Below are 14,064 nucleotides of genomic sequence, written 5' to 3' on the forward strand. Positions count from 1 at the left end.
GCTAAGCCCTTTTTTTAAAAAAAAAACGTTTGACCTCGCTGTTGGCACTGTACGTGTTGTGTGATCCTTTAACATGTGCCTTTTATCGCAGACAAGTAGCATTCAGTTCCTGCCTTGCGTCGCAGCTATACTTAAAAAAAAAAAAAAAAAAAGCGAAATGCAGTAGCTGTGAACTTCAAATGACAGCCGACTGTCTTGTGTCACTCTAAGTCATAGATGATATAGCTTTGGCTTTACATTCTCAAGCAAACCTTTTAGTGTCCCTTCTGACCTGACCAGGATTGTCCAGGAGTTCTATTAAAACACCTAATTAGCCAACATTTCTCACTCGTTACAATAAAATATTTAAACTTGATTATCAGGATTCTAGAAAAATCTGAAGAAACATTCTAGAAATAACTTTAAAAGAGACAAATATTGAAAATCATCTTTTATTGACTAGAATACTTTGAACCACTTTGAACAGTAAAAATGAAATAAGACACTGTCTTTGATATCCTTTCAAATAAGAAAAAAAAAGCAATAAGTACTTGAAACAGGAGCAACACAGATTGTAAAATTCTCACATGATCTGTTATTAGAAGTAAATGACTAGAAATAGTCATACACTGCATATTTAACTTTTAGTAAATTGTACTTCCGATTAAAAAAATCTCAATAGCAAATAGGTACTTTGATGACCAAAAAATATACAATCGTTGAACTGCTGACATCTGTACTTGTGGCAAGTTGACTCAGGAGGCAGCATAAATGGTGATTAGTATGTTTGACTTTGAATCAGTCACTGGATTAAGGTTCTCCCAGATCTTCCTTCCTCCTCATCCCTGCACTTATACATGGCTACTTCATTTCAGGGGTGGTAAAAAAAAAATGATGATGATGATGATGATTATTGGGACTACCCAGTGAACTCCTTACAATTTGCTGCCGCCTGTCATGGTTTTTATTAGAAAAAAAAAAGCTGCATCGCTCGATGTGATACTAAACACAGGACCAGTATTCCTAACCCTACACATGCAAAGATATGTGTGTTGCGTACTGTTCATAAATCTGAGAAAAAAACAAAAGCATAGAATTCAGTATTTTATGCAAATGAGTTAAATTCAACAGAAAAATAAAAATTAGCAACAAAAACATTCACAGCACCATGTACGTTTTGAAATGCAAACATGTAATACTGGAATTAAATGTGTAAACATGTGCCATTAAATGTTAAAAAAATATATCACAATGCCACACTGAGTCTAAGAACAGTAACTCACATGCCTGCCACCATTCCTCATATACACTTGACTGGCTACAAGCAATATAACCCTATTTTACGGTCAAAAGAGCAGGGCAACTAGCAAACTGTTCTTTGAAGTGATGACTAGCTTTTAAATGAAAATAATACCCCACAAATTTAAAAAAGTTTAAGCAGATTCAAATGGCATGTTTGATGTAGGGAAAAGTATGATGTTTTGTTGTAAGTGCTCTTCATGCTTTATGTTATTTTAATAAAATAGATTGAATGTCAGGACATCAGATCAATTATGTCTTCAGTACTATCGTATACTTCCCCACCAGCCCTAATTAAAGAAACTTTATCAGAAAAAGTTGAACAAATTAAAAAGTGAAACCCTTTCCTGCTAACTATTCTCAAATGCCATGCTACCTATATACCTTCTTCTAACGGAAAATCTGGTTCACAGAATTAACACATAAGTTTTTTTATGAGCAACAAGAATCAATAATATGTCCACCAAGTTCTCAGTGGGAATGGATATTCAGCACAGAAAAACTTTATGTTTGGGAAAATAATATTGCTAATAAGGGTTAATAATGATTGTTTAAGATCTGTAATGTTGCTTTCTAAAGAGCAAATGACTTTCACTTTAAAAGCCCCCATTCAACACTGGAATGGGTCATTGTGATAAAATTCTTTAGATGGAAAAAAATGGAGTTACATGACAGCAAATTAAAGTCTATCATCTGAAGCCAACAGCAAACACATGACTCAACATTCTTGAGTGCAGCACAACCTTGACCTTTCTTGTAATGTACATCACAACCTTGACCTTCATGTGACATAAAACTCACTGATAAAACAATATACTTCAATGGATTTTCTCCAAAACACACTGGATTCTCCAAGCATTCTTTTACAGCAATAAAACAATTATCTTAAAAAAGCAGCTTTGCTTATTACACCAAACTTCACAGCAGCCTCTATATATTATAGTGTTCAAAGCTGTCGTTACATTTTCCTTTTCTGACAGATGCATAGTCCTCTGTACTTTCTTGTTTAATAATAAAACAATGAAAGTGAATGATTATTGATCTAAAAGGATCATATTGGGGATAAGGAAGATTCAGTAAACAAATTTCACAAAGTTATACAATGCTTCAGGTACAACAGGTTCCCCCATTGTTATGAAGATCTCAGTAATTTAACTTCATCACTTCAGCTGTCTCAGAAATATTCCATACCACAAAAAGAATAAGCAGGATTTCTCCCCCCGCCCAACCCCTACTGCCCATCAAGTTTTCAATATTTGTATCTTAAAAATCTCCATTGGTGTCAAAATAGGAATCAGAAAACTTCTCAAATCCAATATAAATAGTGCCATCAGGTTCCACCTTGACTGGAAAGGTTAATGCACACTCTTTCCGTCCAGGTGGGAATATGACTTTGCCAGAGTCTAGGCCAAAACACCATTTGTGCCAAGGACACCTCACACAAAATCCTTCACCTGGCATATCTTCAATATCTCCTAAGTGTAGGGGCCTCCTGTAGACAGCAAATAGGTAGCTTTCATAAGAATAGATATAAATATATGTCATAAGATAAGCAGTAATAATAATACAACAGACCATTACAGATAAGTCAAAATTTATGTAAGGGCTATAACATCCAGGAGAGGTGACAATTCTCTGTGTGGAGGCAACACTTTGGTCACTACCCCTTATATTAACATTAGACTCTATGATGTGGTCAGATCTGAGTATGATGATTATGCCTCAACAGTGAATAGTGTAACTGGTAAAAAACAAAATCTTAGAAGAGGCCCATTTTATACTTGACAGCTACAAAATAAACCACTGAACAAAGTGTAAAGGTGCTTTGGAAATACCTCTTACAGCAACTTTAATCCCACTGTTGTCCATGGTTAAGATGTGTGTACTGTGTGTGTGCAAGGGTGTATGTGGGGCAGTGCAAGGGTGTTTGTAGGTCTGAGTACTATTATTCTGCTCTCTTCCCCTATCAATTGTATTTCATTCATTATGTATTAATGTGAAGCATGAAGAACCTGACTGAAATTCTGCACTGTACAAGCATCCTCATTGTTATTAAAATTAGGGGAACAGTACATACAAAACTAATGCAAATCTACAAATTTCTTTATAGACGCTTGCAACTTTCTGTTACATTGATGTGGGGTACACACAAAAGGAGTGATCACAAAGAATGAGACTAATCTATTATACCATCTTATGTTTTCATCACCATACTCTAATCTTAGATTCTGCAGAGATTATAGTTTCACACTGGTCTAAAAAAGACTATGAGTGCTTATGGTACCTCAGTGGTACCATCACCTCTACTTTAGTAAAGTCCTGCTCACCTAAATGTGGGCATTTGTCTTGTATGGCATATACGTTACTGTGGACTCTGAACAGTGCAATAACAATGTCATTGCATTCTACCCGAGTACCTATCCTCTTTAATGCTGGTTGATCTTCATTGCAGTTCATTTCTGACATATTATGATATTTAATCTGTGGATTTGACCAATCTGGAAGATCTGAAAAATATAGGACACAAAAGAATGATTGTCCTATCTAAACATTATTTGTTATTAAAATCTCTGTCCTTAAAACCTGTTGTTGCACAGAATTCACAACAGAATTCTTAATTTATAACATATATACGTTGCAGGTGACACAAAAGATCCAAAAGTGTATTAGAAAGGGTATATTGTCTGAACAAAATTTGCAAGTATCTGCTCGAAATAGGTTCGCGATTTAGTAAAGCCATATACATGTACTGTCCTCTTTTCTTTTTTCTTTTTTTTTTGTATTGCTCTTACTATTAAAGTCCCGTAACTCACAACTAGTCGTCATAATCATGAGTTACCTGTATTAAAAACACTGGATTTTGATGAAAGAATATTACGAACCATTAGTAACAGTAAATTAATACCAGTGCAAATAGATAACAGATAATATTTTTTTTCACATTGCTCAAACTTTCAAATAGCGCGCGGTCCTTCGAGAACGCGTTTTCGGCGTCGATTGCTTCAATCACAAGTCACCCGGTGCAAATAATATTTTTTTCAACAAAGCAGAATTCAGCAGTTGTAGAAAACACTACATACCTGAAAAATTAACTTTTAGCACGCGAATAAAGATTTTATCTTCCATTTCTTTTTTCCGCTGAAATCAGTCACCGGGTCCAACATAGGCATGCTTTAATGTTTGTAAACAAAATTGGCGTACATCACTACATGACGCACGAGGTGGAGCCTCAACATGATCGTGCACTTGAAAAAGTTACTAGCTGACTGAATGCCAGTGTGATAGAAACATTAACAATTTTAAAATAAGTGAAAATACAGTTATAAGTAAAAAGACTGCCTCAGACTGTTGCGCCTTCACACGTATGATTAACGTGCGTTTAATGAAAGATCGAAGTGTCGCAACGACTATTTCTGTTCCTAGTGTCGCAAGAAGAAGTAAGAGCCGTAACTCTCGAGAACTCATGTGCTACGCGCATTTCTGACGGCTAACAAACTTGAACCATATTTTTACATGCGTTTGAATTGCTTTGTAGAGATTTTTAGCGCTAACATTTGTGAGTATTCTACAAGGAAACTAATTTAAAATATCAATTTTTTTTTTCTTTTATGATGGACAAGAAATCGGTGGTTAGGTTTACCTTTTGTCGTCTGCAACCAAGAAAAGTACTGCCAAGGACACACTAGTTAGTGCTTAATTGTTATTTGATCACTATCAGTGGTGAACTGTATTTTCTGAGAAAAATATACTGGTTGGTAGTGACCTTTCGAGCATTTTTAGAGCTACTAACCTTACAGACTGTTTTCTTTTCCACCTTCCTTAAAGGAAGAGGTGTGAGAATATTTCAGCAATGCCTATTTATGCATGTAATATCTTCAAAATATACCGACTGAAAAGCTTATCATGTTTAGAAATTGGAGATTGTGCAAAAGGACATAGGTTATTATGTACTTTGAAATCGAAACAGTTTTTCCAGGCATTGCCAAGAGCTATGAATAAATTTCCAATAAGGTGTCGACAACAAAGGGATATTTCAGTTCATCTCCCTACGGGTGCGTCTCGTAATTCCAAGATTCTAGTGCCAAAAATTGCTTTCAACACATCTTTGCTAAGGGCAAGCTCTTGTTCTGCATGGATGATGTCCAGTATCCTAAGCTCACAGTTCAAATGGGGGATAGCAAGGATCATTCCATTACAGCACAGATGCTGTCTTCATAGCCTGCAGGATTTTACGATGAGCAATGCCAAATACAAACAATATTTGGAGAGTCTGGCCAATGAATATGCACAACTTATGTCTGAGCGTGTAGATGGAGGTAGCATAAATAACAGTCGTTTTTTCTTTCTGGAGGCTGTGAATGCATCGGTTTTGGAGCTGCAGAAAAAATATGCAGATCTTAATGAACTGAATTCTGTAGTGAAAGGTATGAATTCCAACATTTTTTGGGGTATTTTTTATGTTTCTTTTAATGTTGCATTAAATACTGACTGTCAGAACATGGTTGTTGTTTTGTCGCATACAGTGCAATGATAAGAATGAACAGTTTTGTATTTAGCATGCTGTTAAATTTTTCCATCTCAGAATCAGATTACAGATGGAAATACTGCACATAGTTTTTTTTCTTCTGTGGAGGTGTTCTTGACAATATTTTCTTTTGTCCTGCAGGTGATGAGGAAGCTGAACTTCAAGCTTTGGTGAACACTGAAATAGAAGATACCCTAAAGCACATACAGGTCTTAGAGGAGAAGGTGATCTACTCAAATTCTCCTACGATGTCATTTGCTGTCTCAGAGCAGCAAAGAACTGACAAATTCATTAACATTTTTTCCTTGGCCTTAATGACTACATGGGTACATTTGCTAATGATTTGAATAGTAACAACAAAAAAGCTTGCACAAATATTTCTTAAGTTCATAAGAAAAGTGAGATAAAGCTTTCTTCATGCATTACTTCTTTGAAATTTTGCAATCATTTACATGGTTTTAACATTTGGGCACTAACATTTTTGGATAAATTGTTCAGTCTTCTTACTACTGATTCATTTTTAATTGTGCTTGTTTAGAACTTAAAGGAATGTGGATTTTTGGGAACTGCTGTAAATAGTGCATAGTCCCGAAGTCAGGATGAGAACATACACTACTGTTGAATTAAACTTTTAAAAAAAATGAAAACTAGATAAGCAGGTCTAAAGAACCTTAGCCCCCTCCACCTTTTTTCAAGTAGAGTGTCACTATTTGTGTTTACAATTTGCATAATCTTTGTGTTCAGTTAGTTGAGCTGCTGGTTGGCACAGAAGCTGTTGACAAAAATGATATTTTGCTGGAGGTGACAGCTGGAGTGGGAGGCCAGGAAGCCATGCTGTTTACAGGAGAAATGTTTGATATGTATGGCAGCTATGCCAGTTACAAAAACTGGTCATTTGATGTTATTGATTTTGAAAAAAGTGAATTGGGTAGGTTTTTGAAAACATTGTTTCTTAAAGGTCATTGTGTATGTTCTTGGGCAGCTGTGGGGAAAAGAGTGAGCTTATGAATGTGTTACATATAAGAATTGGGGAACTTAATACTTCATTTCAAGGACTTATTTTACCAATGCAGCTTCTTTATAAAAGTTAGTTTTTTTCTGATCTCTAACAAATAAGCTATTAGTATACAATTCTATAAATACAAACAAAAATTGAGAAATGAAAATGGCCATTGGAGGTCACTGCAAGTATTGTAAAAATAATATGAAGTAAGATATGGAATTAAGTTGGTTGTGACATTTTCTTCCACCAACGTGTGATGTTAGGAGGTGTGCGCCATGCCACTGCCATAATTGCTGGTCATGATGTGTACAAGTACCTGAAGTATGAGGCTGGTGTACATCGTGTTCAGCGTGTTCCCAGAACCGAGAAGGCAGGTCGTGTCCACACGAGTACCATGACAGTTGCTGTACTGCCTCAGCCTACACAGGTATTTCTGGTCTGTTATGGTTAATTTGAATCAAGTCATTCACCAAAGCGACATGACTGAAAATTTAGATCAGTATCGGTGGCATGAAGTACAATGTGTTCCAATATTTTCACCTATTAACATACAATGAAGACAATCACCATTGACACCATTTTAAAGAGCTTTTTTATTTGAAACATTTAAGTGATAGGATTTGGAGAAACATAGTTTTTGTTGTCTTTTTCTAAATGTAAATAAAGGATGTTAACTGTGTAGAGATGAGAGCTCCTGTCATTAAAGTAGGCAGAAATTTAAAAAAGTAATTATTTACACTATATACACAAGCATAAAGTACCAAACAATAAAACATTTTACTAGAAAGTTAAGGGTAGAGCCATTATATATTTACTCAGAAAGTGATTTGTTTTGTGACACTACCCAGCTTGCATTACAGTGCAAAACACACTGTAGATGTAAAGAAGCTCCCTTCTGTGAAAACAAATCATATATTTTCTTTTTAGATTGCTAGTCACTCAAAAGTATATCTTTGTAGGGGAAATTATTAGGGCTAAAAACAATTGCAAAGAGGAACTGGTTTTCTTGAGTAATAAAGTAAAGTTATGTTGAATCATTTGTCAGTACTTCTGTTTTTAGATTGACATCAATGTAAACACTAAAGACCTGAAGATTGACACATTCCGAGCCACAGGTGCCGGTGGCCAACATGTAAACAAGACAGAGAGTGCTGTTCGCATCACACACAAACCTTCAGGTCTGAAAATGTTTTCATGTATTATAGACAGTTTTTTCCACATTTTTCCTTAGAAATATGGTATACATAATCAAGAGACAGGCCTCCAATGCAGTATGGTCAAAATTTGAAGATTCAGGCTCTATATGGCCTATCTATCTATCTATTCCTCTTCGTGCATCAGGTTGCACATAAGGCCTCAACCAGAGTCCGCCACCGATGTCGATCGGCTGAAACCCGCTCTAGGTGACCCCATGTCCAGCCCTTTCCTTTCATCTCCCTTTCCACTGTTCTTCTCCAAGTTTCCTTTGGGCGGCCTCGTTTTCTTCGGCCGTCTGGAGTCCATCGTAGGGCGACTCTGGAAAGGTCTGCTGTCTGCTGGCGGAGCACATGTCCAATCCATCGCCAACGCCTTCGTTGAACCTGCGTGGTGATGGACTCGGTTTCAGTTCTTCGGTGGAGTTCTTCGTTGCTGATGGTATTTGGCCAAAAGATGTTAAGTATGCGCCTGAGGCATCTGTTTTGGAAGACGTCAAGCTTGTTACTGATGGTTTTGGTCATCTTCCATGATTCTGATCCGTAAAGGAGGGTGCTGATAACATTTGACTTGAAGATTCTCAGTTTGATCTTCTGGCTGATGTTTTTTGCCTTCCATGTGCTCCTGAGTGAGGCGAAGGCCTGGCTGGCTTTCGCCAGTCGGACTCGAATCTCCACCTCCGCATCCCCGGTGTTTGACATTTTGGACCCAAGATAGGTGAAACTGTCAACTTCCTCAATCTCTTCTCCATTTAGTTTGATGCCGTCTTGGACTCTGGCGTTCACTCTCATACTTTTCGTTTTCTTTGTGCTGACCTTCAAGCCAAGGTTTCCAGCTGTTTCTGAGAAGGCCTTTGTTTTTTCATGCATGTCTTGGTGGCGGTGTGACAGCAGGGCAATGTCATCAGCAAAGTCCAAGTCTTCCAGCGTTGTTGTTGCTGTCATAGTCATGGTCCATCTGATCCCTCTCCTCTCACTGTCGGTGGAAGTCTTCATGATCCAGTCCATGGCCAGGATGAAGAGGAACGGCGACAGAATGCAGCCCTGCTTCACCCCGGTACTGACGTTGAAGGGGTCTGTGAGCTCCGTGTCACAGACAACCTGGGATTTGAAATCGCTGTACTGCATTGCAATGACCTGAACAAGTTTTGCAGGGACTCCGTAATGCCTCAGGATCTTCCATAAGGACTCGCGTGGATGCTGTCAAAAGCCTTCTCCAGGTCGATGAAATTGATGTACAGCGGTGTGTTCCATTCGTTGCTCTGCTCCAGAATCTGTCGCAGAATGAAGATGTGTTCGGAGCAGGATCGCCCAGGACGAAATCCTGCTTGCTGTGGTCGGAGGTCTTTCTCAAGAGTTGCCGTCAGTCTTGACAAAACAATCTTGCTGAAGACCTTGCTGGTGAGGGAAAGAAGTGTTATGCCCTCCAATTATTGCAGTCTCCAAGATCTCCTTTCTTGGGTAACTTGAAGATGAGCCCTGTCTTCCAAGCAACAGGGAGCTGCCCTGATTCCCAAACTTGCTTGAAGATTTCAGTCAGCTTGGGAGCTGTCACATTTATATCTGCTTTCAACATCTCTGCTGTTATTCCATCTGCCCCTGGTGCTTTGCCGCTCTTCATTGTCTTGACTGCTGCTGTCACTTCTTCCAGGCTTGGTGGGTCTGTGCAGATGTCAAGGTCTATAGCTGCTGGCTGGATGTCTGCAAGCTGAGGGGGATCTGGTCTGTTCAGAACCGACTCAAAATGTTCCTTCCAGCGCTGTAGTTTTTCTGCCTCTCCCTCGATGACATTACCGTTCACGTCTTTCACTGGTACATCACTGTTCTTAAACCCGTTGTTTAGCTGTTTGTTTATCTTGTACAGTGTCTTCAGGTCATTTTTACTTGCTGCATTTTCTGCTTCATCTGCCAGTTTCTCTATGTGGTCTCTTTGTCGGTTCTTGCCATCCTCTTTACCTCTTTGTTTAGTTTTGCATATCTTTGTCTGAGTTGTTCTTTCAGGCGTTCAGATCTGGTGCTGTTGATTCTTTGTTTGGCTGACTTTCTCTCTTCTATCTTCTTCCATGTCTCTTCTCTGATCCACTGTTCTTTCTTTTTCCGTTGGAAGCCCAGTATTTTCTCTCCTGATTCCTGTAAGACTCGATTGAAGTCGTCTAAGGTCATCTCTTGTTGGTCTCCTAGTGCTTGGAACCTGTTCTTTACTTCCATAGCAAAGGCCCTTTCGATGACTGGATTTTTCAGTTTGCCAGAGTCCACTCTTTGCTGACGTGCCTGTTTTCCTCGTGATCGACGTAGCTTCAGGGAAACTGTGGCTATCACAAGAGTGTGGTCACTGGCAACGTCTGCTCCTCTGTAGGCTCTAACATCTTGAAGTGAGCTCCTCCATTTTCGGTTGATGATGACATGGTCTATCTGGTTCTTTGTGCTCCCATCTGGTGATGTCCATGTTGCCTTGTGGATGTCTTTGTGTGGGAAGAGTGTGCCACCAATCAGTAGGTTGTTTTCTTCACAAAAGTCTGCCAGTCTCTCTCCGTTGTCATTGATGGTTCCGATTCCATGTTTGCCCATGACATGCTCCTGCAGGTGTTGTCACTTCCCACCTTGGCATTGAGATCGCCGATGATGAGCAACATGTCATGGGCTGGAACGCTTTCTGAGGCTGCTTGGAGCTGATCGTAAAAAGCATCCTTGTCTTCTGCCTCAGAGTCATTTGTTGGTGCATAGCAAGCTAGCACTGTCAGCTTGGTGTACTTTGAATGGAATCTTGCTCTCAAAAGCCTGGGTCCATAAGGCTTCCATTCCAGCAGTGCCTTTTCCGTTTTCTTGTTGAGGAGTAGAGCTACTCCTTCAGAGTGCTGAGCGTCTGATCTTCCTGAGAACAAGATGGTATGTCCTGACGCTAGTCTCCTCTTTCCCGTGCCGGTCCATCTGACCTCACTGACTCCCAGGATGTCCAGGTTGTAGTTGTCAAACTCCTTGACTAGTTGGAGCATCCTGCCAGTCTGGTACAAGGTCTGGACGTTCCAGCACCCCACCCTCAACTTCTGCCTCGGCTTCAGTAAATCCACTGTCGGGGCGCCAGCTCCCTTTCGGGTTTGGCTGTCGTCCGTCATTAGTCCAGTCACCTGGTGTGCTTCATTACCTCCGCCATCTGTGACGAGTTCTCTGGTTTTAGTTTCTGTAACATACTTTTTTTTACATGGTGGGGTTGTTAGCCCTACCACAACCTAATTTACCTCTAGGTGAGGTGTCCACCTTAGTCGCCTCTTACGACATGCCTGGCTGGATGGCAGGGACCCTATTCTTACAATGCTTGCTAGGCAAGCATACCCCGGGGTCCCACTGGGGGCTCTATATGGCCAGAGAAGAAGAATACTAGAATACTAGAATTGGCCAAGCCAATCAGCACATGCTTACGGGTCATCTTAACAAAAAAGGCAAGTCTACTGGCAAGTTAAATGATCGATACGGACCTTCTGAACCATTTTTGCTAACAATATTGGGTTGCAAAACAATATTTTACTTAAAGTTGCATCTAAAACTCGATCTGGTGCAGTACAAGAAGGCTATCATATTTTGTCAAATGACATCATCCAAGCTTAGGGAAGAGTGCAATTAATTATCTCAGGCTGAAGGTTGTTTTGGCTTTGTGTATGCACTTTTGCTTTGCTTATAGTTATCCAGTTTGCCATTTTACTTGCCTCTTCCTGCAACTGGACACACACTGTGTGGATGTATCTGGATGTGTGTTGCCAAGTGGCCATATTTGTTTAGTATAATGATGGCTGAACTTGTTTACATGGCTCTGTTTGAAATAGGCATCTGAGCTTGAATACCTACCATGTTCAAGAATTGTATAGCTGTGTCGGTAATATTTGTAGTTACTTGTGTCATCCATCGTCAATTTGTTTTTTGAGCCTGAGACAATTTGGGTTTCAGTATAGGGCGATGTAGTCTTCCTTGGGACGATATGGTTATGGCTTGGGCGATTTGACTCAGGTTGTTGGGCAATATGGTCTTAGGGATGAAATAACTGGTGATTGTTTGTGATCTGATGATGTATTATTAATCTGGAGACTCAGAGAGCTTATTATTGATGATCTTTTTATGCCTTTTCAGGGATAGTAGCAGAATGCCAACAAGACCGATCACAGATCAAGAACAGAGACATAGCTATGAAGATTCTACTGTCGAGGTGAATGTAAAAAGTCACTGCCAGTAGCATTAATCAAGCATGCACATGACTCATTTTATTATCATTAAAAAATAGAAAGATCTTTCAAGCCTAGTTTTAGTTTATCTTGTTTGTGGACTTTATGGGTTAGTATTCTTTTGCTGATTTTGTTGAATATAGAAACTATAAGTACTAGGAGGGTGAAGAAAATGCAGTTCAGACATTTTCGCTGCATTCTGCAATGCCAACACATTTTTTTATTAATATATACAAGAAATATAATGTATTGGAATTTCATTGACCATTTGATGGAGATCCAACCTACCATGACAATGTATCTTTACTCCTAACTGTGTGTGTAAATGTCTGTATGAGTATGTATGCCTGCCCTTGTGAGCAAAAGAAAAATTTCTGTCTTGGGTATCCTCTACAGACAATAAAGTCTGATTTGATTTGATCTTTTGCTATTTATCTAAATTGTGCAAAGCCTTTAAAGGCCATCTCTTAATTAGTATTGTACACGAAAATCTCTAGCAATAATCAAAATAATTTTTTATTTTAATTTCACTTGTATTTATGATCTTTTCATGTGACACTTTGCTCTCACTAATGCTCGTCATGTCCTGTATGAGTCAGATTAAGTTATTCTTAAGAGGTAAACTTTCCAGATTAAAAAAAAATGTCAACTGCTAATGATACAACATGTATTAAAAATCTTTAAACCACTTGTTAAAATGAATAAAATAAAATACAGCATATTTATATATTCTTCTTTTCCTATTCATTCCCAGTGGAGCATAGGGTCACAATTACACCACAATATTTATATATAATAACTATATAATAGTGTGGGTGATCTTTAGCATTTTACAGGTTAGAGCAGCAGGTATCAAGAGAAACCAATTTGTTCATGATGCTAATAGATGTGGTTTTGGTGTTTGAAATTTATGTGACAAGTTATTGATCTTTTACAGACTGTACCAAAAGCAGCTCAATGAACAGGAAGCAGCTTTTCAGCAGAAACGAAAAATGCAGATGGGATCAGCTGGCCGCTCAGAAAAGATCCGAACATACAACTACAGCCAAGATCGCATTACTGATCATCGTGGCCCCATTACCTTCCACAATGTGCCTCTTTTTTTGTCTGGGACAGAGTCCTTTGATGACCTCCTGAATACTCTGATCTTACAGTCTCGTTTAATGTGGCTTAATGCAGTCATAAGTGAATTCGTTGAAACGTCAAAAATAAAAAATTAGGTGTGTGTAATATTGTGTGCATGTGTGTGTTGGTCTGTGGTCTGACATCATATTCTTCTTCACAGAAAACATTGTTAATATTGGTTTTCTTATGGAGAGAGTGGGAGGTGGTCATTACAGGTAAGATGTAAGATTATTTTGTACTATGCAAAATTAATTTGTTGGAAATAAAGATCTTTTTGCAACAGGATTGTGTTTGAAGAATACTTCCCACAATACATTTTGCATAGATTTTCAGAAAAGTACCGATATGTGATTAAAGACCAACCTGAATGTTTTGCGTTTTTTGCAGCTTTTGGTAGATATAGGCGATATAAACCTAACCTGTAAATTTCAGCCTCCAAACTCCATTTGTTAATTATCTGCTACCAAAGTATGCGATTTGCACCTGCGATCAACTAGTGCCGCTACGTCACGTTACGCCATTCACAAGTGTACCAAGGTGACGTAGTACACTCTTAGCAGTGGTCATTGATTACAGGTGTGAATCGCAGTCGATAGTTAATTAATAGATGGTTTTGGAGGCTGAAATTTACAGGTTAGGTTTATGTCGCCTATGTCTACAGACTTCTGAAAAAAAAAACAACATGCAAACCGTTCAGGTTGGTCAAGCCATTGAAAGTGTCTAAAATCC

General features: G+C 38.7%; 2 protein-coding genes across 3 annotated transcripts; one reads left to right on the forward strand and one right to left on the reverse strand.

Moving 5' to 3' along the window:
- Nucleotides 1–417: 417 nt before the first annotated feature.
- On the reverse strand, nucleotides 418–4,499 carry LOC112560369 (Rieske domain-containing protein-like). The gene is made up of 3 exons (XM_025232191.1): nucleotides 4,359–4,499; nucleotides 3,602–3,785; nucleotides 418–2,767 (listed from the first exon to the last, which is right to left on the reverse strand). Exons 1-3 carry the CDS (start codon nucleotides 4,402–4,404, stop codon nucleotides 2,542–2,544), a joined length of 456 nt encoding a protein of 151 aa, XP_025087976.1. The 5' UTR covers nucleotides 4,405–4,499; the 3' UTR covers nucleotides 418–2,541.
- A 231-nt stretch (nucleotides 4,500–4,730) lies between these two features.
- LOC112560368 (peptide chain release factor 1-like, mitochondrial) lies at nucleotides 4,731–13,618 on the forward strand. Of its 2 annotated transcripts, none has more exons than XM_025232190.1 (7): nucleotides 4,731–4,834; nucleotides 5,945–6,027; nucleotides 6,548–6,731; nucleotides 7,070–7,233; nucleotides 7,867–7,984; nucleotides 12,119–12,194; nucleotides 13,148–13,618. In XM_025232190.1, exons 1-7 carry the CDS (start codon nucleotides 4,792–4,794, stop codon nucleotides 13,428–13,430), a joined length of 951 nt encoding a protein of 316 aa, XP_025087975.1. In that variant the 5' UTR covers nucleotides 4,731–4,791; the 3' UTR covers nucleotides 13,431–13,618. The 2 variants fall into 2 exon arrangements, with proteins under 2 accessions (XP_025087975.1, XP_025087974.1); XM_025232189.1 differs by having other exon boundaries at nucleotides 4,746–5,702.
- Nucleotides 13,619–14,064: the final 446 nt, after the last annotated feature.

This window comes from Pomacea canaliculata, linkage group LG3, assembly GCF_003073045.1.
Source record: "Pomacea canaliculata isolate SZHN2017 linkage group LG3, ASM307304v1, whole genome shotgun sequence".
NCBI classification, from domain to species: domain Eukaryota; kingdom Metazoa; phylum Mollusca; class Gastropoda; order Architaenioglossa; family Ampullariidae; genus Pomacea; species Pomacea canaliculata.